The sequence below is a fragment of the Trachurus japonicus genome, chromosome 13 (assembly GCF_045865225.1).
Source record: "Trachurus japonicus isolate A0001 chromosome 13, Traja_1.0".
NCBI lineage: Eukaryota > Metazoa > Chordata > Actinopteri > Carangiformes > Carangidae > Trachurus > Trachurus japonicus.
Window position 1 is genome coordinate 27,166,704 of NC_140919.1, and position 24,814 is coordinate 27,191,517.

At 44.5% G+C, this 24,814-nt stretch overlaps 1 protein-coding gene across 3 annotated transcripts in view; it reads left to right on the plus strand.

Annotated features, from left to right (window-relative positions):
• Nucleotides 1–24,814, plus strand: part of LOC146976121 (fibroblast growth factor 12-like) — a 62,768-nt gene that overhangs the window by 25,045 nt on the left and 12,909 nt on the right. For 2 of the 3 annotated variants that reach the window (XM_085795639.1, XM_085795638.1), the window contains exon 2: nucleotides 18,619–18,729. In XM_085795639.1, coding sequence (XP_085651765.1) covers nucleotides 18,619–18,729 — 111 coding nt within the window. Of the gene's footprint in view, nucleotides 1–12,555; nucleotides 14,041–18,618; nucleotides 18,730–24,814 lie in introns of those variants that run through there. The other variant, XM_085795637.1, reaches the window with a different exon arrangement.

The window sequence follows — 24,814 nt, forward strand, 5'->3', positions numbered from 1 at the left end:
TCCTCCTTCAGCTCATCATCATGTTATTAGTAGATTATAAATATCACTGTTAAAATCTCTGATCGGGTGTCTCAAACATTTATCAGCTCACAGCTGACCATGTCCCATGTCTCAAATGTCTCTTTACACACGCATGCGCGCTCGCTCGCTCACTCACGATTAGAATCAATGACTGGACTAACATTTGTAGATCTGCTGTGAAGAAGAGTGTGTTTAGTGGTTTACATGGTGTGTGAGTGTCCTCGATTCAAGTTCCAGAGGAAAAGACGCAGAGAGCAACATTTTTTACCTGTGACAGAAACAGAACGTTCAACTGTGTGTGACCTTGACAGTGATGTCTCAGTTATATTTACAGCGTCATGTATTTCTGTCTTAGCAGCTGTGGGTTTCCTCAGCTCTTTCAGCACCTCGTATATCCACCGTCCCGAGTGTATTAGACAGTGTCGACATCATGTGACTCTGCAGAAAGAAACACTTTGTCATCATCTCTTTTTTATTGTCTTCATCCATCATGTGAATGGGTTTCTTGCAACAGCATCAAATCTGCAGTAAGATGCCTACAAAACAAAAAGAAAATGGAGTTGTTTCTTTTTTGGTGAAATCACATATGCCTCTTACATTAACTGAAACAAGCGTTAAAGAGGAACTATGCAGGATTTTTAGCTTAACTATGCTACAGTTTCGCCTTAATTAAACAGCTTTGGGGAGAATGGAGGCTCTCTGCCTTCCTGCGTGTCTTGGCCTAAAAACCAACCTTGTAAGATCAGAGCCTCCAACCCGGTGTCCCAGCTCTCGTCTCTGGGGCACAGTGACACAAACGTGCCCTGTAACCTGTAATGTCTTGTCTATGACAGATAGGACTACACAAATTTAGATGTTACATCGTATATGATAAATAACGTGATGCACTGCTCTATTTCTCGCCGGCTTTGTTGAAAACAAATGCACATGGGTAAGCAAAACAGCGGAAAAGCGACCGGACTTGCATGACTTCTCTTTTAATTGTAGAAATTGTTATAACATATGAAACCGATGATTGCACTATTTTAAGTAATTGTTAGAAGCTACTAAGCTTAAGATAGACATTAATAGATGGGCCACAGCTTGTTTTAGGCATTCTGTCTCCAGACATGTCAGATCTTCAGGGAGTTGGAGATTCACCTTCATGTGAGGCTTCTTTCCCACTGTATAAAAATCGACACATTGTCAATCAGAATCTGATTTTTCTTTTCATCATCTGCAGCAACATTAGCACCGACATCTCTCTGCAAGCGGGATCTGGGTTTGATTCACCGGCCTGCCACCTGGGGCATTTCAGGGTGGAGTTTGCAGTTTGTTCTCCCTGTGTCTGTGTGGGTTCTTGAGACATGCACATTACTGTAGGTTGACTGGTGACTCTAATTTGCCTGTAGGTGTGTTTGTGATTGTGAATGTGTTGTTTGTCTCTATATGTGGCCCTGGTGTCCTGTCCAGGGTGTACCTCACACTCACCCTATGTCAACAGAGATTGGCTCCAGCTTCCCTGTGATGTAAGCAGTATAGACAATGGAATGATGGATGGATGGATGTTGCTTTGTCTTCATTATCAGGGCCAAACTTTTTGGAGAGCACAAACCTTGAAAGGTTCCCTCTGGTGTAATGTCCACCTGTTTTAATTACCTTCTTTTCATGATCTCAGCTAACTTGAAAGACAATGGTCACTGGTGGTTGGGACAGCCTTATCTTAATTTGCTAAACCCCAAAAGGTCCTTTGAAGTTTACTTATAGCTAAAATAGAAATAGCTGACATTTCCTTGAAAAGAACATTAGGTACTTTTACGTACATTAGGTACTTTGCTATTGTGGCAGAGGTTAGTACATCTCATACATCTCAGTCGCCATTGTGTGCAACAACCAGCTGTTAAATCATGAAACTCTCCAAAAAAAGAAACTGACTGTGGCTTAGCTATATTTAGCGAATAGGTCGAGAAGAGTCGAATAAGCAAAGATCAGCCTTGATGTAAACTGTAAAGTTTAGAGCCCAGTCTCATATGAAAGGCCCCGTCCCTGCCTCTCTGTCTCCCTCTGCTGATCACACTCTCATATCATCATCATCATCATCATCATCATCATCATCATCATCAGGCTCAGTGTTGTAATCACTGACAGCACAGCACACAGTAAATACAGAAGATACCGTCATGGATGGATTACCAAACAGGCCCGTTAGAGGTCAAGATGCCATGGAGAGACAAAATGATGTCGAGGTGTCCACAAAAAGACACAAAATGACAACAAACATCACAGCTGGGCTTTCAGTGTGGGGATGCAGCTGCTACAGGAGGATGGGGGTGTTTTACATGGTGTCATGTTGTGTCCATGAGTAAATCCTCTTACTATATGTGAGGCACTCATGTTCTATCAACTGTAAGAAAAAAAAACTCTGTGTGCATGTGTGCTTTAAGACACTGCTTTTTTTTTCAGATTCATGAATTTTACATTGGTTGAATCTCCTGAAATAGTGATTCATCATCAAACATTTAACACACACAAATGAATGGATGCTGTGATCACCATTGTTTTACATCTTAGACAGACAAATTATGTCAGATAGACCACGACTTTAAACTGTACTTCTAAAACAGTAGTATTAGTAGTAGTAGTAGTACTAGTAGTAGTGGTACTAGTAGTATGCGTTGCAGTCGTAGTACACAGTACAGGTCATATCATCAGTTTGTGAGCTGCAGTTGTCCTGATGTCCAGCAGATGGCGGCATGTCTCCAGTGTTGTGTTGCTGAGCTGCGTAAACTGGTTGCAGCTAATTGGTCCAGCACTGATTCAAACTGTATTCATCCCCCTGACAGAAACAGTTATGGCAGACACATCTGGATCACCTGTGGCTGACTGAACTGGTCACATCTGGAGGATGTTCAGTTTCTCACTGTCAGTGATACTGCGGTTTGTTGTGCCATTATATGGACAACACAAATGATACAACAAAAAATGATCAACAAATTAACTGAGAGAGTTTAATGGATGACAGTGATCATTAGATGCTGGTGTAGTCTGTGAGGGGAGTCATGAGGGAACACTCTGCTCTGTTTTCTGATTGATTTCTGGACTTTTCAACGTGAACAAACTAAGGACAGTGGGTTCACATCACACAGAGTGTTTGTGGATGCAGCTTGCCTGGCCGTGTGTCGCTAGTCTGCACTCTGAATTATAGATGAAACAATTTGTGAGGCTTTGCTTCTTTTCTATGCCACTGAACGGAGTATCAGAGAAAACGTGACAATGCACTGGCTTCTTTGTCAGTGTTCTGTGACGTATTATTACTGTAATTGGTTGCTGTAATTATCAATGACAGATTATTAATTGCAGCCCTGCAGTTCATTTATAGGACAAGAGATCATAGAGAATATTGATCTAATGAATCCTGTCTTTGCATTCCCCATCACAGCTGGATTATTCATTTGAATCATCTGTTCATATAGCTACACCATGCAATGTGAAATATTCTGAATTCCTCTGTACGGGGCTGTTTGAAAATAAGAGGAAGAAGAAGAGAAGAAAGAGGTAAAGGAAAAGAAAAGAAAAGACAAGAACAATACTGTTGTAATGTTCCTTTAAGGAGGATGCCACAGCATTTCAGTGATGGAGACACTAGCCCAGTCTCTCCAGATCCAGGACTTTTATACAACGTTTATATTGGTTCTGTGAGATGAGTCACGAGAAGAAACTGAAGGATTGTGATATTAAATATATTTTGAATATACAGCTCTGTATGTTTGGTGTTGAGAGGGTGATGCTGCCGATATGCAGCAAGTGTCTTTATTTGGTTTGAACATCCAGCCGCTGTCCTCTCCATCGCCCACACTACCGTTTGTTCCCATCTTTCTATGCTTTTTTTTTTTTTTTTGGTTTAGCTGCAGTGTGAGGATGTGTCAGTGTGTGTGTGTGTGTGTGTGTGTGTGTGTGTGTGTGGTGGGGGTGATGGGTAAAAGCATTCTTTCGTGGTGCGTGCTGAATAATTCTGAGAAATTAGTCTGGTGTTATTTATATTTGTCTTATTGCAAATAAACCACATGTGCATACTCAAACAAGTCTTACACACCAGCAGTCTTTATAAGAGTGGATAGTCCCACAGTGTGGACAGTTTTCATGTACAAGCATTTAATGAAATTAATTCCAAATATGTCCTGCTGCTCACTGTAGTTTTATCAAACAGGAAGAAAAGGATTAATCCACATTTGGCATACAAGTGTTGCGGTTTCCAGAAAAAGTGCTGTGGCAGCTGCGTTGGAATAGGCTGAGGTCAGATTTATTATTATTTCCTGTCATTACATTAAACAATAGTACATAACTTTATATCGAGTCAGAAATAGCTCCTGCCAGAGCAGCTGTAAACAGAGCTCAAAGAAACATCACCTGAGCCGTCAACACAGTCTGAGACAAACAGAGGAAGTAAAATTAGATTGTTCAGTAAAAACGCCGGGTTTGACAGCTTCTCACGGTGAAGGGAAGTCAGCTGTGACCACAGAGGTCTAAAAGAAACGACAATGATTGCTTCAAACGATTTAGAGAGAATATGACGAGCAGAATCAATGTGATGTGATGTGTGATTTTAGTCTTTGAAAACCTGTGTAAGACTCATCACAGAGCTCTGCTATGAGGAGGCAATCTGTCTTCTACCTTTGGCCAGACGAGCACACACACACACCTGTACTACACAATACTCTGTATACAGTGTGTCCTGTGTGTACTGAGTACTGTGCAGTTGGTCTGTGGTTATTTAATGGTTTCATGGTGGTTTAAGTGTCCTGCTGACATTCTGCTGCCCTCTGATGAAGCAGTTTGTCTATTGATTGGGAAACATACCTGAACTGTACACACACACACACACACACACACACACACACACACACACACACACACACACACACACTCCTGCTGGGTGTTAATGAGCCGTGAGATCGATTGTGGTGCTGCCACAGTGGATTTCCTGTCCCTCAGTGTGTGTATGTGTGTGAATTTGAGAGACGGTATATATAAGTTATCAAGCTGACATTGTTCACTATTCAGCAGAGACCAGGAAGCGATATTTTTTCCGACTATGGCCACGCCAAGACCCGCCTTACTCCGCCTCTGATTGGCTGTGCTCTGCAAGGCTATGCCTGTACCTGCATCTTACCTTAACCTTTTAACCACTCCCTTCTTCATTTGCCTAAACCCAACCGGCAGAGTAGAGGGCATCGTGATAAGCCAATCAGAGGCGGAGTAAGGCGGGTCTTGGCGTGGCCATAGTTGGAAAAAAAATTCTGCGACCAGGGTCATGTGCTACAGTGACGACACACAAGATCAGTATTTATGATCCAGTTTGGTTAAATATTCCCTTGAACCTGGTCGTCGCTTCAGCCCTCACGTCCTCACCTATCAAGATACACGATACAAGATTACTTAATTTGTCACATACAAATCATCAGCGTCAGCTTTGCAGCATGAAGTTCTTGATTAATCCTCTGTGGAGCAGGAACATCTGCAGCAGGAGTGGACAGACTGACTCAGAGTGAATGAGTGAATGATGGAGATGAAGATACTTCTCCTCGTCCTCCTCTCTGTCTCTGCTTTCAGTCCCAGTGTGCAGGTACGAGGACGCAAATACACGACAGTAATTAAAGACATTGACCTAGTTTTTTCTGCTGGGAGTGTAGGCCTACATTTAGCGTGGTGGTGCATTCACGTTCTCCACGTGTCGGTGAACGCACAGACACAGGGCCTGGTTACCGATGACGATGATGTTGATCCTCAGCTTTGGTTCAGTTCAGTGTATGAAACGTGCTGGACACGTTGGCCACGGGCCCAGAGAGAAACTGATTGGATGAGGAGGATTAGTCTTTTATAGCATCACACGTTCACATGTCACAAGACTGCAGACCTGAAATATTTGTTCCACACTCTAAACACTAATTCAGGGGACCTTTAGTCATTACTTAAATATTTTGTTGCGCAATAAAAAATCAAGTTCTGGGATGCTGTTAGACTTTTTACTTGTCATTGTTATTTTATTGAGCTGGGATGACACACAAATTGATTCAATATACTATCATGACTTGTCTGAGCTTTAAAATTTCAGTTAATCAATAAATAATTCAATTTTGAGTTCTGTTAATGTAAATCCTACAATTAAACGGCCCACAGTTTCACTCTCCTGCATCGTGTTGGCTGAAACTGCACTATGTAGGCTAACTTCCCTGCTCAGACCGGTCTCCCCCACACACCAGCGCCCTGTACTGGGCCGCACAGCCGCCCAGCCTCCCTCGAGCCTCTGGAGCTTTGCTCGGCACCAGTAGGCCTACCTACCGGCATTGACGATGCCGTCGCCGGTAATGACGGACGTGACGGCATCGGTACTGGTAATGCTGGCGGCGATGGCACCGACAACAAATTCACACTACACACTACACACTTCACACTTCACACTAACCCCTAACCCTAACAGTGCTATAAATTATTAAGCGTTTTATTGTGGCGTAAAAGCTAATTCACCATACTCAAAACATTGCTTTAAATTAATTATAAGATTAATAATAATAAGAAAAATATAGAAATTATAGGTTTCCCCATTTATTAAGACAGAATTTGGCGCAGCACTGCATGTCCATATGATACGGAGCTCACTTTTCTTCGTCCAAAAAGACACACCAAAAAACATCCAAATACCCAGTGTTGCTCTGGCGGAATCAAGCGCGATTTGCAGAGCCGTGAACTGGGTGTCAATGCAAATCGCGCGACATTTGGACGGACCAGGAAGAGCAACACTGGGAGCTTCCGCTACAAACAAGCTTATACTTAGCCTATTTAATTTTTTTCGGAACAATTTCTCATGTTGGGGCTTCAATACAAGAGGGACATTACAGACGAGCACTATGGAGGTATTTGGATGTTTTTTTGGTGTGTCTTTTTGAGAAAAAAGAAAGAAAGTGAAAGAAAAGTGAGCCCCGTTCGCAACCGTCACATGGACATGCAGTGCTGCACGGAGCCCCACTGTAACTCAGAGAAGGCACGGAGGACTCTGAAACTTCTCCCAGCCCTTAAGGGGGGTAAAGATTTTATAAATCTCAACCGATTTTCTATCTGTGAGAGACCCCACACATGAATCTGTGACTGAACAGTTTTGATCGTATTGTGTGTGGTGTGCTGCGATATTCCAAACACAGCAGACCACACACATTAAGATTTTTCAGAATCTACCCTCCTGTCAGAAAACTCAGAAAGAGATCCGCGGCATCACCAGCGATACCAGGGGTGTCGTTGTAGCTACTCTTTCGGGTCTATTTCCGGAATGGACAATGAGAGCGACGTATTTTTTTTTTTTTATGAAAGCGGGACACTTCAGCCTTTACAACGATCCCATCTGTGTGTGTCTGTGGCTCCGGACGGTGAGCAGTCAAGCGGCTGTCCAATAGGGACCCGTGCGCTGTCACATGACGGGCTGTGAGCGGCGGCCACATGATCGTTTAAACATGGCTGCTGTATTGCCGGCTGTTGCTGGCTATGAGAGCTACCGTCTTTGCTATCGGCTATCAGGAAACCTCCTGTGTATGCGTGAATGTCTGCGTGAACCTCATGTAATGCCAGGGCTGCACTGTGGCTCTCTGTGGGATTGCCGGTGTTGTGCGGAGAAGTTGCTTGTTGCCACGAGCAGCATGCAGAGCTCGGCAAGCAGGCGCTTCTCCGCACATCACCGGCTTTCCACACACAATAGCCTATGACTTTTGATTGAAACGGCCACGGTTGTCGGCCCCGATAATCGTAAATATTGAACATGATTAATACTTAGGATTATCGGCGCCGAACGTTTTCCGAGCCGATTGTCGGGGGAATTTTGACTCTTAACACACCATAAAAGAGAATCTTATAAGATAATCTTAAGAGCTTAAGATAATCGGGTGATGTCTGTCCGTGCCGGAAGGGGGAAAATCGGGGCAAAATCAGCCCAATTATCTTTATGTGTGTGGTAGGCATTAGTCGACATGAGGGTGAGTAGATAATGATAATGAAATTTGAATTTTGGGTGAACTATCCCTTTAACATGATTGGCAAAGGAGTAATAGAAAACACTCCAGCCACTTATGTTATATGTTCAGTCAGTCAGTCAGGGACATGTGGACTCACATGTGGCTGCCACACATCATATTCATGACTTTAATTATTGTTATCCTGAATTAAAGGACAGATCAGCATTTACATCAGATTTGATTTCAGTGGAACAGATCAGTGGGTTTCAACTGAGGTAAACTTTGACTTCAAGTCTTTGATTAAACAGCACATGATGTTGATCTCAGAGCCTGGAGTCTAGAGAGCTCCCATGTTCGATGTGAACCCAGGGTTTGGTGATGTAGTGAGGGTGAATGAATCTGATTCATCTGAGGCTCATGAAGCCTGTCAGTTGTTGACTGTGTCCTGGAGCTGTGAGTCGATGGACGACAGACTTCTCTGTGAGCAAAACTCCTATCCACTTTCTCCCTCTCTCCCCCACTCTCCTTCACTCTGTGGATGCCCAACACAGACTCCGCATGGTGATGGTGAAGATGATGATAATGATGATGACTTGTATTTGTTGTCAGTGACTCATCCTTTCTAGAGCTGATAATTGGATTGCATAATGAGCTCTTCACTGCTAATTGTCCTGTCCACCAGTCAAAACTCTGCCTCATCCTGTCACCTTTCACTGCAGTCATTCAGAAAGAGGGAGCAGAGGTGGAAAACTGTGAAGTTACCTGTAAAAACTTTTTACAGCTAACTATTAATTAAATAAAGTCAGAAAACAGTTGCGTTTTTCTCTGTCTTGCGTCTGCACTTATTATCCAAGAGATTAATGACTGTATGCACTCAAACATTATCAACATGAAACATTAGATTTCATGTTTTTGTTCTGGTTTTGTGATGCACAGCGGTGTGATTTTGTTTTGTCACCAACTTATTTAGAGGTTATATCTGGACTTTAATTTTACATTGGAGACACAAACGGTTGTTTGGTTTAGATCATTGTAGACTTTAAACTTGTAAAGAAATGGCCGTTTGTCCTGTTTGTCGCGCCGAGTTGTCACGAGCTGCAACACGAGTTTACCCGAGTAAGGAAAACGAATTTGATTGGTCGTTATCGAGTGGGCGGGATATTCAAAGCTTGGGGCGAGCCCGAGCTCCGTGTATGTGTATGTGTCTCAGACGTTTGAATGACGGATTACGGATCCAATATCAGTGGCTGATGAATCGTGTACAGGCTGACGTATAATCCGTGCGCCTGCATTATCCAATGCGGGAAAAAAAATACCACACTTTCATCCCGGATTTACTCAAAAATAGAATTTTGCACAAAGTTTGGCCTACATCGTCTGATAGATGAGTTATTACACTAATTTTATGACCCAGAGTGGGCTTAAATTCAATTTTATAACTCATCTATCAGACGATCCAAACTTTGTGTAAGATTCTATTTTCAAATAAATCCGGGATGAAAGTGTTTTTTTTTTTTTTTCCACATTGGATAATGTCACGCTGCTCACGATTCATCAGCCACTGATATTGGATCCGTCATCCGTCAATCAAACGTCTGAGGCTACATACACACACCATGCTCGGCCATGCTCGCCCCAAACATTGCATATCCTGCCTGCTCGATAACGACCAATCAAATCTGTTTTCCTTACTCGGGTAAACTTATGCAGCAACTCGTGAGAACTCCTAGAAGGAGGCGCGACAAACAGGAACACCTTTAATGACAATATTTTCAATATATAACACAGTTCCAAGCAGCTAGCACAAGTACAGGACATGTCCAAATAAACTTTTTGTTAGTTTGATGACAAATATGGTTCTAAAAGGTTCTGGTGCACTTGAATCTTGGTGGATCACTCTTATAATGAGAAAGAACCCTTCCATCAAAGAGGTGCCCATTGACGATCTCTTAAACAAAGAGTGAGCCAGTTAACTTTTTCTCTGTCTTGAAATGATGAAAAAATAAAGGTTTTGGTGGCTGGACCCTGGGAAACGTGGACATCTGGTCAGCCTACTTTCTTGCAAAGAAGATATTCCAGTGGCATTTTGACATTTCTTCGAAAATAACTAGCAGATTGAGTGATGATCAGAATAGTTGCATTCTGTTATTATTAATCAAAACACAACTCTGGAGTCAATATCTGTAGGCTAAAACCTTTTTGTTAAAACAGCTTTTTTATTGTCAGGCCTTGCTTCACCTGTCCACAGAGCTGGGATCGGTTTACTCAGGATTTTGTCATCCCACCTGAGGCCGTGGCTCAGTTTCCAACATTCACTGTGAGATCAGATGCGAGTGAATCATTTCAGCTCTGAAACAGCAGCAGCAGTCAAAATCAGATAGTGTTGATACCTGCAGGCTCAGGGCGTTGCATCACTCAGAGCTGATCTCAGAGCAGATCTCATGGTTATTCAGCCCTGACAACACGTTTGTGAGGCTCCTCTGCTGCTGTGAAGATGCAGCAGGCATAAAGATGGTTTTATGTAACCCTGCAGTCAAAGCCTCCAACAGGAAGTGTGTGGGGTGCAGCAGTGTCCCTATCTAGAGATTCAGAGGTCACAGGCTTTATTTTAACTGATTTAAACATGGATTGTGGTTTGATTAAAAAAGAAAAACTGGAAACAGGAGGGTATAGGAGCTATTTTACAGGAAACCCATCAGTTGATTTGTTTTTTTTTTTCATTACGTTCACAGCTTCACGTTGAAACCACAGAAGAATGTTAAATGTGTTCATCTGCAGTTTTAATGAGTGAGGAGAGAAAGAATTTAGGTGTGCAGTGACAAATTACTAAGTAACGCACTCCTCTTTTCTTCTGCAGTAATGAGTAGTGTAACTAATTACTTTTTCAAATTAAGTAAATCAGTTACAACTATTGCCATTCAAACAGGACTCGTTACTTTATGTGAATATAGCAGGCAACTTCAGAGGACCATACGGTTTATGACCATCACCTTTTGGTGTCTATGGTGGGCGTGGTCACAACAGGACCGGCCCACAAAACAGTGGTGCATTCCAGGTTTAGGTTATTGTCACAGAAATACAGATGTTACATTTCTCTCCTCGAGATAAAGACAGACAAGAATACAGTGGTAATCTGTCGTCTATGTGCGGTCATGAAAACTATGTCCACAGCGATTCTCTTCTGAGGCTCTGAACCAAACAGCACACAGCTACACAGCTAGTCACCTTGTTCAGAAGTAGTTTCAAAGTGTATCAATGGTGTTTTATTGTCCCACTGATAATGAGGAAAATGACAGTTGTCTCGTCCCACATTGTGCCACAGGAACACCAAAACAACTGCCTATCTGCACATTAATAAGAGAACTGAATAAAAAAGTAATGCATAAGTTACTTTGCCTAGTAACTAATTATGTCCAGGAAGTAGTAGTTTGTAAAGTAAATTACTTAATGAGAAATGAAACTATTAACGTGAACTACAATTTGTTGTTTTTTTGCCGTTATAAAATACACAAATGCGTTGCAACAGCTGATCAGCGCCACATCCACTGTGCTCTGTCTCAGCTGATCGTAACAGTAGATCGTCCAATGTTGAACTGTTCTTATACAAAGTGCAGACAAACACCAGGCTGAAGAGAGAGGGACAGCAGAGCTCCTCTGACAGGTGAACGGGCTGGAAATCACTGCGTCCTCTTTTTTTTTGCAGTGCTGTTGTTACAGGTGATGCACATTTATGTCCATGTAGGCTACATTTATTGGACTGCGCTGCGTAACTGGCTGATACTGTCAGTCCTCCAGTGTAACTTTTTGCTGTGAAATATGACTAAAGGGATGCGGAAGTCTGCAAGTGTCGACACGCCCCCACGAGTTGACGACATAAGGAGCTAATTTTAAAAAATTAACCGATCGTATTAATCAAAGTTCTTGTTATCAGTTAACAGTTAAACGGATAATCATGTGCATCTCCAGACTCTGCACATTTACACATGTGAAGAAGGCTGATCCTCTTGTCTGACTCCGCAGTGTTGTAGTGATGATTGAGATGATGGGGTTCAGTCACTGTAGCTGGAGAACGTCAGTGATGCTGCACCTCTCCTTCTCTGCTGTACATGTACTCCACTGGAGAAGGAGCGGTGTGGGAGTGGAAATGTGGCTCGTTTCAGCCCGAGGTCTCATATGGATTGTATGTGGATACAAGACGCTTAAAACATGAAGTTTAATGAATCCTGGTATTTTGTGAACCTGGACTTGATCCACAGTAAAAAAAGCAGGTATCAGAAGCAGCCATGCTGTGTTGTATTAGTTGTGTGTGAGGCTGTTGAGTGAAGGTAGCGCACTCTGATGTGGGAGCAACATGAAACATCAGGCAGAATATTTTTAGGAGCTTCTTCCACACCTCCACCTCCTGTCTCTCTATCACTCTCACTCCTGTCTTTGACTTTGCCTCTCTCTCTCTCTCTCTCTCTCTCTCTCTCTCTCTCTCTCTGTCACAGCTGCTCTCTTTTTCCTTCTCTCTCATGCTCTCCTCTCTCTTCTCTCTCTCTCTCTCTCTCAGCCTCTCATCATATTCAGCAGCTCTCAGGCTGGGAGAGCGAGGAGGAGGAGAGGATCAGGCAGGAGAAAACAGTAGAGTAAACTGGAGCAGAACAGAGTCAGTGTGTGTGTGTGTGTGTGTGTGTGTGTGATCAGCCAGTTTATCATCTCTTCTCTCTGCTGGATTTTCTCATCGTCTCTCTGGGATTATCGTGAATTTCTCTGGGTTTGTTGAGCATCATCGCTGTTCTCTTCTTTCAACTCCTTCTGATCACTGCTGATTCTCTGAAGACCTGGAGACGTCTCTGAAAGTTGCTGATGGCCTGATCTTGAAGACAGATCAACGGGCAACCCTGTTTCCAAGAACAATATATTCTGAGAGACATCAAGAGAGACCGTCACAGGAATTAAGTGAATCCAAGATGCTCCTGCAGTCATGTGTCATGTCCTTTGGAGAGTCTAAAACCTGCAGGGCGATCTTCTTTCTCTCATGCTCCGACCGTTTATAACCAGGATCGTACAAGTCTTCAGCTTCCATACGCCATTAGCTGAGAGTACTTACCCGTTGGTCAATAACTACAATGCAAAATCGATCTATTGATTTGTGAGTTGTTGTTAAGTCCCATATAAATGTTGTGCATGTCAGTCGCCGATCAACTTCTGTTTGCATGTTTGACTAAGCTTTAACTGGATGACACAATCTGGAGATGCAGGCATCGGATTTTCCATTTCTAATGATTATTGTGATGAGATCATTTTAAAGTTAAAATATATGTAAATATAAAATTTGCTGATCTTTCTTAAACCGAAGATAATGTGAAAGTTTCTGGTGATTGACTGAAGCTTTGTCTCCTCCTCTGGTGGGCTACATGATGTGAACCTACACTAATACGTCAACAAAGAAACAGAAACAGGAAATATCTGAAAGTTTCAGAGCATTCAATGTTTTGTCTATTGGAGAGAAATGACTCCTATTATGAGACTAAAGGGGACAAAACACATGAAACATTACTTAAATTGTTAAATTTTGCAGAGTTGAAAGATTCTTTGGGACTTTTTAAAACATGAACATGTGAATATCAGGCGCCGGCTGCTTTCCGAAGTGGATATTAAATGTTCTGGAGCAATTTCTGATCATGGAGCGACCATAGACATTTCTCAGGAAAACCATTTCACTCAGACACCAGGTGGCTTCCACCAGTCACTGACTGACATGTCCCTTTCTTTGAACTAACACGTAAACATCCTCAGACCTGGGACACAGAGCAGGAGCAGATATTTTGTCCTCAGTGGCCCCGCCCACCTCTCAGGGAGATGGCGGCGGCCATCGCCAGCTCCCTGATCCGACAGAAGCGCCAAGCTCGCGAGTCAAACAGTGACAAGGTTGCCACCAATAAGAGGCGCTCAAGTCCCACTAAAGACCCAAGGTCTCTGTGTGAGAGACACATCTTCAGCGTTTTCAGCAAGGTTCGCTTCTGCAGCGGAAAGAAAAGACCTGTACGCCGGAAACCAGGTGGGTCTACAGACTCAGAGCTGCTTGATAGACTGAATCTAATCTAATCTAGACTAAGTAAAGTTTTCTCCCCTTCATTCCAGTCATCCAATGATGTTACAAACCCACTCAGTGCTGTATGACAGTGTTCTGCTATAAAGGTCCATACAATATATAGGTATACAACCAAGTGTAGTGCAGCTCTAGGTTCCATATTAATATTGTGAAAGTATCAAAGCCTCAATTCAGACAAATGCACACCTGTATTCAGAATCAGAAGAGAGGATCAGAGCCTCCTCTCTTATGATTGGTTCACTGACCTGTTGTCATGAGAGCTCCAGAGAAAAGCTGTGAGAGGAGATGTAAAACCTAAGTTTTTGCTCTTAAAACCACAAACATATGTTCTTATGGATTAACATTTCAAATAAAACGCAGGAGAAGAAAGAAAATTTTAAACAGATCATGTGGCAACTGACTGAACCTTGTCTTTAGTTGCTCACTGCTGAGAACATTTAGTTCTACAAACTGTGAAGAACCATATACTCGATTTGACCTGATTCGCTCTTACTCATCTGCTGACACACTGAAGACCCACTGCTCTCAACATCTCCTCTACACCTAGAAACACAAAGAGACCAATGGGAGGTTGTAGGGATCACCAGATTGTTTTCTGTTAGTCAAAATTTAACATCAGCCTGGATGTGCAAAAATAAGAAATGTGACTAGGGTGCCAAAGACTTGTCAGTTTGTACATGGCCCAGTCCAAGCATCAACCGCCGGGGCAGAAAAAATGAAACCTACTTTTTAGTGAGAAAAACTGCAGTTCCTCTGTTGACCACGAGAGTCTGTAACACTCAGACTCCCATGTTAAAATGTCCAACTTTACAGCAGAAATCAACATGAAGTGAGTTTTGATCTCTCTACTTCTGCCTTCATGACCTGGTCACATTTCATCAAGGCTTGATGGTGCCGTGCCACAATCCAAAAGTAGTTCCAACATCTAAAGTGATGTTGTCAGCAGACTGAGGACCTGAAATATCAGGAGGGGCTTCAGGATCCTAACTGGAAAAAGCAGAAAAGTGCAGTGGGCGCCTTTTATCATTTACACAAACATGACGTCTTTGACGACCAGCCTACACCCCACCACTGCCACTTGACCGCCGCTTCATGTTCTCTTGGCAATCCAACAAGGCCTCTTGAAGGAATTGTTGTGCAGAGCTTCTGCTTGGTCAGCTCCTTTACAGTTCACAGTCCAGATACTTTTCACTTCCTCAACTTCATTGAAGATTTCCCACACAGTCAGTTATAAGAAATATCTACAGCTGGTGAAGTAATCACTGAATCACTGGGTGTGTTTAGTTCAACATCAGCATTTTCTCTTCCTTTGATGTTTCACCAGATTGTCATGCTGGTTTTCTTGATTCTGTTGCAAACAAGTGACGCTGCTCAGCGCAAATTACTCCATCACAAATACACAGGTTTTTCAGGTTTCTCTGCATGGTTTCACGAACTGTGGACAGAAATTAAGCACTTCTTGAAACCATGCATCCCAATTTCACTTTCAATATGTCATTGATTCACTTCTGATTGTCAGTGAGTCAACAAGAAACAGAAATTTGCTCTAGAGAGGAACAGGTCTCTTAACCAGTGCAGAATGACTGTGGCTCGGGAGGTAGACCGGTCATCCGGCTCTTCTTATCCACATTTCAAAGTGTCTTTGGGCAAGATACTGAACCCCAAACTGCCCGCGGTGTGTGAGTGTGTGGGGTAAAGTAAGTGCTGTGTATCTGGGGGATTAGTGTGGCTTGAATGGTCAATCAGACAAAAAGAGTGTGTTTTTTTTTTTTTTTACCAATCTGGTTACTGTTGCTGTTTTTTTTAACTGTTGAGTGTTTCCTGCTGCCACCAGCACGAGACTGTCTGATCCAGACGAGCAGCAATAAAACCATGTAAACCTTGTTGACCAAAACATATTTCCATTTCACTTTACATTTACTATACAAAACAACAGTGTTAATAATTGAAAATCAAAGGTAGAAGAATCAAATAAAAAATCCCAAATGAAAAATACATTGCTGTCTGCGTCAGAGCCTCTGTCACACGAACTTCACATGTAAAGTTCATGGGATTTTTCTGTAAGGGACAGTTTATATTGTATTTGAAAGCTGTTGAGCGGTTGAACCCGTCCTGCTGTCATCAGCTGAAACGTGGCTCTGGTTTGTTACTTCAAGGCTCTGTTTTAAAGGAAGTGTCATTTTCGTCTTAACTCGATTCAGGAAGCAGCATGTGATGAAGTGTTTTTGCCCCTGCAGCCTCACAAATGTGTTAAAACTCACAGCTCATCCTCAAACAGTGACACACACACTCATAAATATAGCTCCCTCCAGAAAAACACCTCTGCATCTGGATCAGTGATTAGTCTCACTTACATCATTACCAATTTCTCCTCAAACTAAATGTAAATACTGTAACATTACCAAATCACCCAAATGACTTTGATGTTTCCTTTAGTGTTTATTATTAACAGTGGATCAAATGATTACTAATTGTGTCTCTTCTGATATCTTTCAACCCACAGAGAGCTGTCACAATGTCACAAGCCTCTTTTAGTTCCAAGTGTTGGTTTTACGTGTTTTACATTTACTGCGCTGCAAAAGAGAACAGAATTGTAATACAGCTTCAATTGATATTGAATTGAAATATAGAATAAGGTTTTGTAATATCAAGGTAAGGAGTTAGATGAGTCAGATAAACCTCATAATCAGTTTTTCTTGCTCAGTTATTTGTTTACGTAATCCAGAAGTAAAATACTGCTCTTTAACATACAGTGGCCCTGAGAGCTTAGTGTAGTGGAAGTAACACGCATTCAAAGACACAAACGTGCTGCAAAAGTGATTCCAGGGGACACTAAAAGGTGATGAACCTGGCTGTAAATGTAAATGTTGAGTCCGTCTGTCTGTGTGTCTGTCTGTCTGCTCATCTATCAGTCTGTCTGTCAGTCAGTGTGAATGTTAAGTAGCACAGCAGCCTGCTCCACATTAGTCTCTCAGTATTTTGGTCTATTTCTGCCAGAGATGAGTCCTTCTGGCCCACATTGTCATCTGGAGCATCACTTCATCACTGTAGCTTTCATCATGTTTACATCGTCAGACCTTCAGCTGAAGTCGAAAGTCAAAATATTCATGGCTAGGAGGGGCTTCAGGAGGTTTTGCTAAGGAGTGATCTGAGAGTGTGGCTGTCGAAGGATGAATATGATGCTTCTGGGGTTTAAGTACTGAAATACTCACTGTGTAGTTTATGTTACCTCTGAATTATGATGATGACATGAGATATGGTCAGAAGATAAAGTTATGAAATGAGACCAGAGATGAGATGAAGTAGGAGTGATGATGATGAAGAGGTAAATTGAGAAATGAGATAAGAAATTATGGGATTTCATGATAAGATGAGGAGAGATGAGCTAAAATTACTCAACATGGGAGATATACGAGAGAAAAGGAGATGAGGTTGAATGAAATAAGGTAAAGAGCTGAGAAGACAATAAGATTACAGTAAAAGCAGAGGAGATTAAATACAGAGCAGGAGAGCTAAGATGACTTTGGAAAGGGTTTAACTTGAGAGATGAAATAAGAGAAGATGAGAATGGATGACATGAAAACACGAGTATGTAGAGATAGAAGAGTGGCTTAGCTAACATCATATATAAAATAGGCAGATTAGTAAATTGGATTAGATGAGATTTAGTGAGAAGATGCATATGATGAAGAAAAAGGTGGAGGAAGAGAAAGACAGATTAAATTTCAATTCAGACAAATTGAAATACTATGAAAAAATGAAATGAGAGATTTAGAGATAAAAAAAAAAGAAATGAGAAATAAAATTAAATTAGGGAAACAGAGATGTGAATAGGGGTTGAGAAGAGAAACGATAAGAAGAGGTGTTGAATAAATATAAAATGACTTGAGATAAAAAGATGAGAGAGGATGACATAAGGTGAAGTTAGATGAGATGAAAGATGACATGAGGTAAAATGAGGCTAAATTACATAAGAGGACACCAAAGGAAAGGACAAGAGGTGATAGAATGAGAGGCGATCATTTGAGATAACAGAAGAAGTGATTAGGTGAGGTGATATGTGTTGAGAGAAATGAGATGATGTGCAATAAATGTAGAAGAGATATGAAGAATTACTTGTAACCTAATACAAACTGTTAGATACACTAAAAGAAGTAGAAAGGGTGCTTTAACATCAAAGTAACCCAGAGGTTAAACCTACGTAAGAACACAGAAAAGCTCTGGAAGAGTGGTTTGGGGTGAATAGGTAAAGTGTCCATCGACAGCGGCAGCAGCAGCAGATGTAGCTGCTGGAGCAGAAACTAAAACCCTGCACTTGAATAATAAATGTGAGTGTGTTTAGAGTGTACAGATCGTGATGATGATTCAGTATCACTGATCCTAAACTACCTGCACAGGAAAGGCTGTCTTGTAAAAGCTGCTATGTGAGTATGAGTTTTGTGTGAGTCCGTCCCATGTTACCCTGACGTCTCAGTTTGTGTTTGCAGCATGATCCTGACGTGTGTGTTGTTGTTGTTGTTCCAGAGCCGCAGCTGAAGGGCATCGTGACACGTCTCTTCAGTGAGCAGGGTTTCTTCCTGCAGATGCAGCCGGATGGAACCATCAGTGGAAACAAGGACGAGAACAGTGACTACAGTGAGTCTCTGCCGTTGCTTCTACTCCACCATAGATGTTAACACCCTGTACATTAGGGCTGGGTATTGTTGAGAATCTCACGATTCGATTCGATTTCGATTCATTAGGTCACGATTCGATTCGATATCGATTCGATTCGATATTGATTGAAATGCTTCGATATCGATTCAGTATCAAGCAGAAATACACAAATAAGAGTACCAGATTTTTTTTTTTTTAATAATTATTTGTTTAGTTTCATGCCTTATGAACAGCCATAGTATAACTCAGCATAACAAAATATGACACTGCTTTAACACTGAACTACAGTGCAGCTAAATTTAAATTAGGCTATATGATACTTTCCTCTTGGAAAATAACTCATAACATTTTGAGTAATAAAACAATACAAAACAATATTATTAATAATAGTTGACTGCACAACTGAAAATATTGTAGCGACCCCGCAGTAATGTTCTTGTTATGATGTTTAAGTTCTGTGATTTCTGACTGACTGTCAATGTGTATGGTACGGGCAGGTGGGATGAGAAACTGAGGGGCTGGGGTGAGTGTGAGGAAGACAGAGTCCTGTCTGTGTGTAGGTGAGTGAGTGAGGAGGAGCAGAGGAAGAGGTGAGAGCAGCTGTCAGATAAGTTCAGGGTTTCCCGCAGCGCTTTCCTGTTAAGGCGGCCGCCTTAACAACAAAGAGCTGCCGCCTAAACTAACGTCTTAAAAAAAAAAAAAAAGTAGCGATATTCGCCGCCGCCGCCCCCCCCCCCCCCCGTCGGACGATGGCCGCATCCTCTCACACACATACACACCACAGAGAAGCACGCATGCATAACAGCAGCGCGTGTTGAAAGAGAAAGTTAATACGGCACGGCGCGGTGCGTCCCTCCCCCAACGATCGATCCCCGCTGCTGCTGCTACTCACTCCCATATTGTTATGGTTTGGTCTAGTGCGGCCCCCGTCCGTACAGCGCGAATCACACGAGAGTGTTGCTCGCAGCGCCCCCACTGGCCAGGGGCTTGAATCGATTCAGAAGATTGCTGAATCGATATTGAATTGCAGAGAAAAGAATTGCAATGCATTGCTGAATCGATATTTTTACCCAGCCCTACTGTACATGCTAACACACTGTGCAACCTGTATGCTAACACCCAACAGCTGTATACATACCGGTAGTCCCGTTTCCACTAAGGAAGATCCTGTTCAAATTTAAGAGGCAGGAACTTTACAGGAACATCTTTCACTCTGCTCTAGACCGCTGTATCTGCACTGCAGAGTACGACCTGTATAGGGCCCACCAGACTCTTGAGGCAACGTTGTGCAACAGTTTTGATTGTCGCGTAATCAAACACATTCATGTCAATCGCCACCATCCTCACACAAAAAAAGCCACAACCACTGCCACTGGTATATCCCTGCCTAAGAGATACAGGGAGAAGCTAAAATGGATAAACTGGGAAAAAGAGAAACAAAGAACCCACTGATTGACCAAATTAGGATCATATTTATTAATGAATCCAAATTTAAAAAACAATGTGGGGAGCTACCACGTAAATATCAACAGAACGAGAACTCCTCGGCATGAATAAAGTAACGATACTGAAAAAGAATCAATCACAACAAAGATTAATAATAGGGAGTCATAGGGAGTCAACGATGCAGCATACACACAACTAACACAACCCAACTGTGGTTCAGTCAACTCATATGGTGCCCTAGTTTGGTGGCGCAGCGCAGGTGGCGCAAGGTAGCGCAGCCGGTGTAATGCAAGTTTCGACCAGCGCAGCCTAGCGCAAAGTCAGATTGGCAGATTGGTAGATCGCGCTGTGCTGAGATAGGCGTGGCCTCGCAGCAGGGGGAGGCGTCACAGATTCAGCTTGGTGCAGTGGAAGTTTCGTGTGAAAATGTCCCACCGAGGGTGCGCTGAAAGCTCGCCACCTCCAACCAGGTCTAATCTCAGCGCAGGGCAGAGCGCAGCAGGTGCAGTGGAAGTTTGGCTGACTGATGTGCAGTGCACACACGTCACCAAGACCTCACAGGCAGGTTTCCACAGTTCCAGGCACATTTCAATGCAATAAATATCCACAATAACCACTATTTAATGCAACTAATGGAATCAACACATGAATTTGTATCTATATAGATTGTCCCGTCACATCTGACGTCAGATCAAAGCAGAGATCAAAGGCTGTCGGCACGCGTAATGGAAACTCCACCTGAATTAACACAGCAGGGACGAACTGGCACTGAAAAGCAGCTGTGGATGTCCCAAGAGCAGGACTGTCAGGGTGGATGACTGCATGTTGCTGCCGTGTTGAGATACGCACTGTGCCGTTGTGATGATCCGCTTTATTTATTTATTTACTTATTAATTCATTAGCGGTGAGCGACCGGTCATGAAAAACAAAACACAAATCATCATCTCTCTTAGCCCACCACAACATCCTAGGTGTCAGATAGTCAGTATATAGCCTATAGTCAGCATCTCTCATCACAGAAAACGAAAGAAAAAAAAAGAGACGGACAGACAGAGAGAGAGAGAGAGAGAGAGAGAGCGTCCTTTACGCTGATTCCATCCCGCATGGTGTTTGTTTATGTTGTGATTAGTGTACACCTCTCATCTGTCTTACACAGGGAATAATAAATTGAATTGAATAAATGTGAGTTTCTTTATTAGTTTATTAGTTGTTGTTTTTTACACTGGGCAGCGGTTCTCAGTGTATCAGATCAAACCTGATTAAGGATATTAGTAAACTCATTATTCGGCCACTCTGAGCTCGGACCTCCGGACCAAAACACCTGTTTCCTCCTGGGAGAGAGGTTCGGCCTCTGGCGTCGCTGTTTCCTCTGTCCATGTCAAAGTATAAAATGACAAACTTGCAGCGCGCATCGCCCGCGGCGCAGTTAAAGGTGAGGAGAGGAGCTCATTTGATTGGTGAAGATCCGAATCGGCCTTTCTCTCCTCCTGTCTCCCTCCCGCCCTCTCTCCTCCCCCTTTGCCGTTTGCGCCGGTAGGAGGGACAAGGGGAGGGCTTGCGCTGGCCTAAGTCGGACCGCGCTGCCCACCAAACTTGCGAAATGGACCTGGACACGCCTCGTTGGCGTGGCGAAGCTGCGCTGCACTTAGACTTCGCTCGGTCTAGGAAACTAGGGCCCTATAGTCTCTGCCCCCAGCTTTTATGTGGGGGGCCCAATGAGTGGAGTAGGTGCAGGAGGGGTGGTACCCGGGAGGGACAGCACACAGACACACAGACACTGCACAGCATAACAGTTGTGCAACAGTTTTGACTGAGCCATCAATGCCTGCACCTCGTCGTCTGTCCATTTATCATACATCATGTCTTCTTTAACTGCTTTTGTTGTTTTTTTCTGGCAGTGCAGACAGACACTTTCTACAACTGCTCTTCTGCAGGGTTTTAAAAATGCTGCTGATTTTGGCCAATTTGAGTATAGTGTACCCAATCAGCACCAGGTATACCTCAAGCCCCATCCAGAAGTTTTTCAGGGTCGCTTTTAGTATCTACCTACCTTGAGACAGGGACTCGTTTAGCCCCTGTAAAAGTTCTGCGAGATTATCCTTTGGGGGTGCTTCCTGCTATGAAGACATACACCAACAGCCCTGTAAAATTTCCTCCAGTGGAAACAGGGCTGGAAACGGGGCTCATGTTATTATTAACACTCATGCATGTACATGCTAACCCCCCTATGTTACACATGTTAAAGCAGAAGTAAGCGGAATGTTTGTGTTAATATAAGTCTTAAATAGTTATATCTTCCGACAGCAATCACTTATATAGAGTGTTTGGTCCGAAACACGGGTCTGTCAGTCATTCTGCTCTGCTGTAAGCCGAGGAGAAAACTTTCCTTGTATCCTACAACCTTTATCCAATGAGGAGAGAGAATGGCATAAAGGGGCGGTCCTCTCTGTGTGTGCAGCCAAGGGATGCACGTGCATGTGGTGACGTAGCTGGATGAGGGCGGGGACTGCTAACTCCATCGGCTGACAGGAAGTTAGCCAAAACGACCGGATTGCTTACTTCTGCTTTAACTCCCAATGTACATCCTCTCCTCTGCACATGCTACAGTTATATCTCACACAGGCTTCGCCCTCTACTGGACTCTATGGGTATATCTCTCCTCCAATCGCGTACGCGCGATGGCCCACTGAAATTTGCATGTACGTAGCCGGCCAGTATGGCGTGCCTACCTTTCCCGCCCTTTAGCGGGCTATATAAGCAGATGCACCGCCAGCTGCCCTCATTCCTTTTTACTTCAGCGTCGGCGAGTGCCCACTGTCACACTAGCTCCTAGGATGGAGTCGCCGCTTCAGGAACAACGCCTCTGCCGGCATCATCGCCCCGGCAGACCTACATCTTCTTTGCTTCGAGCGTCTCGGGAGGAAGCGCGCCAATCAGGCACCCCCCCGCCGGGCTGGGAGAGCAGCGACGGCAGGAGGAGGACGCCCGCTCCAGCGTACACCACCTCCACGCCGCCTGAGTTGAAAGCTTCGCCGCCCAGACCCGCCTCAGCCTCTGCTGCAGACTCGCCGCCGCTACGAGACGAGGAGGGATGAACTCTCCCCCCCCCCCTCTCCGACGGCTCGACGGTGTTTGGCGCCGCTTATATCAAGCTCAACTTCCCGTAAGTCATGACGACTGCAGCGGAGTGTGTCGGGGCTTCCCCTGCCCCCCCCCCCCACTGCCCCCGAAGCCGGCCGGTGAGCCGCCTCCGCGTGTGCAGGGCGAGACGGAGACTGTGTTCCCCGGTGTGCCCCCGCTCGAAGACGCCCTGGCTGCGCTCATTATCCCGCACTCAGCCGACTGGTCAGGACACAGAAAGCCACTAACCACCGCTGCTGCAGGATAAGGACACGCTGGAATATTTTGACAAGATATTCCAGCTGGGCGCGACAAACTAGCAGCAGCAGCAGCAACAACCTCTCGGTGTGCTGGGCGTTTAGCAGCGGGCGGCTTCACTCCCCGCGCGACGCCCCCCCTTCCCCTGACACTATGGAGTATCTCGGCCGGACCATCGGTCAGATGAACAAGACAGGGAGTTGCTACATGCTGCCGGAAAAAACGAGTGATTGTCACTGTCGGGCGTCGGCTCTCGCCACGTCTGGCTAGGGTCTCACCGCCCTCCCAGAAGGGACCGAGAGGATCTTCTGGCTGCACCGGTTCTGGTCTCTCTTTGGCTCCTCACTACGGTGTTGACGCAGCGGCTAAAGAGGCTGGAGGAGGAAAAGGCGCAGCTGAGCCGTCATCTACCGCTCGCTGTCGCCGCCAAGCAGAAGGGAGAGGTCAAGCTGCCCCGCCGCTACGCTCCGGCGAGGCGCGAGGGGATCGCCGCCAGCGAAGAGGCTTCTCTCGCGGCGGATCCCCCAGCTGACTCACAGCCAGCCCCAGCGGGCCCGCCGCAGCAGCGCCCGCACGGACCCCAGCGCGTCCCGTCCCGTGGCGGCTCGCAGCAACGCCCAGGCCGAAGCTTGTCCTGGGGCACACAGCGACCAAAGTGGCAGTTAACGGGAGGGACGGCACCGGCAGACTGCCTCGCCGCCCTCCTCATTGTTCATATGGTTCTGTATGTTCTGCTTGTGTTCACTGTTCTGTGGATGTGAAAAATGTTTATTAAAACATGTTACTCTCACTAAACTAACAGAGCAAAAATTCCCCCCCTCCCACCTCCACCATGCTCCCCGCTTGCCGCGCAGCCCCGGCCGGTGTAGTCACCGCTACACCGTCGGTCAGGCTGCCGGTGGCTTGTGTTACACCGTCACATCCCCGAAGCGGCCCGGCAAGCAAGGCCCCCCGGTCACGGTTTTTCACAAGCACACTCACACAAACACACCCTCTACCGTCCCCGTTTGTGGGAGACGCGGTAGAGTGGGGGGTGGTGGGGGCGGGGAGTGGAGCACCGTTGTCAACCGGGTAAAAGCTACCGTTGTCCCTCTCTATGAGCGCTACAAAACCGGCGAGGAGGCTGCACAAGAAAACATCGCTCCCCACTGGTTGTAGCGACCACACAGTTAGCCCGCGCGCATCCTGCTAGCCGACACCGTCGTCACTTCCACGGTGCGTCCGGCCTCAGCGTGACTTG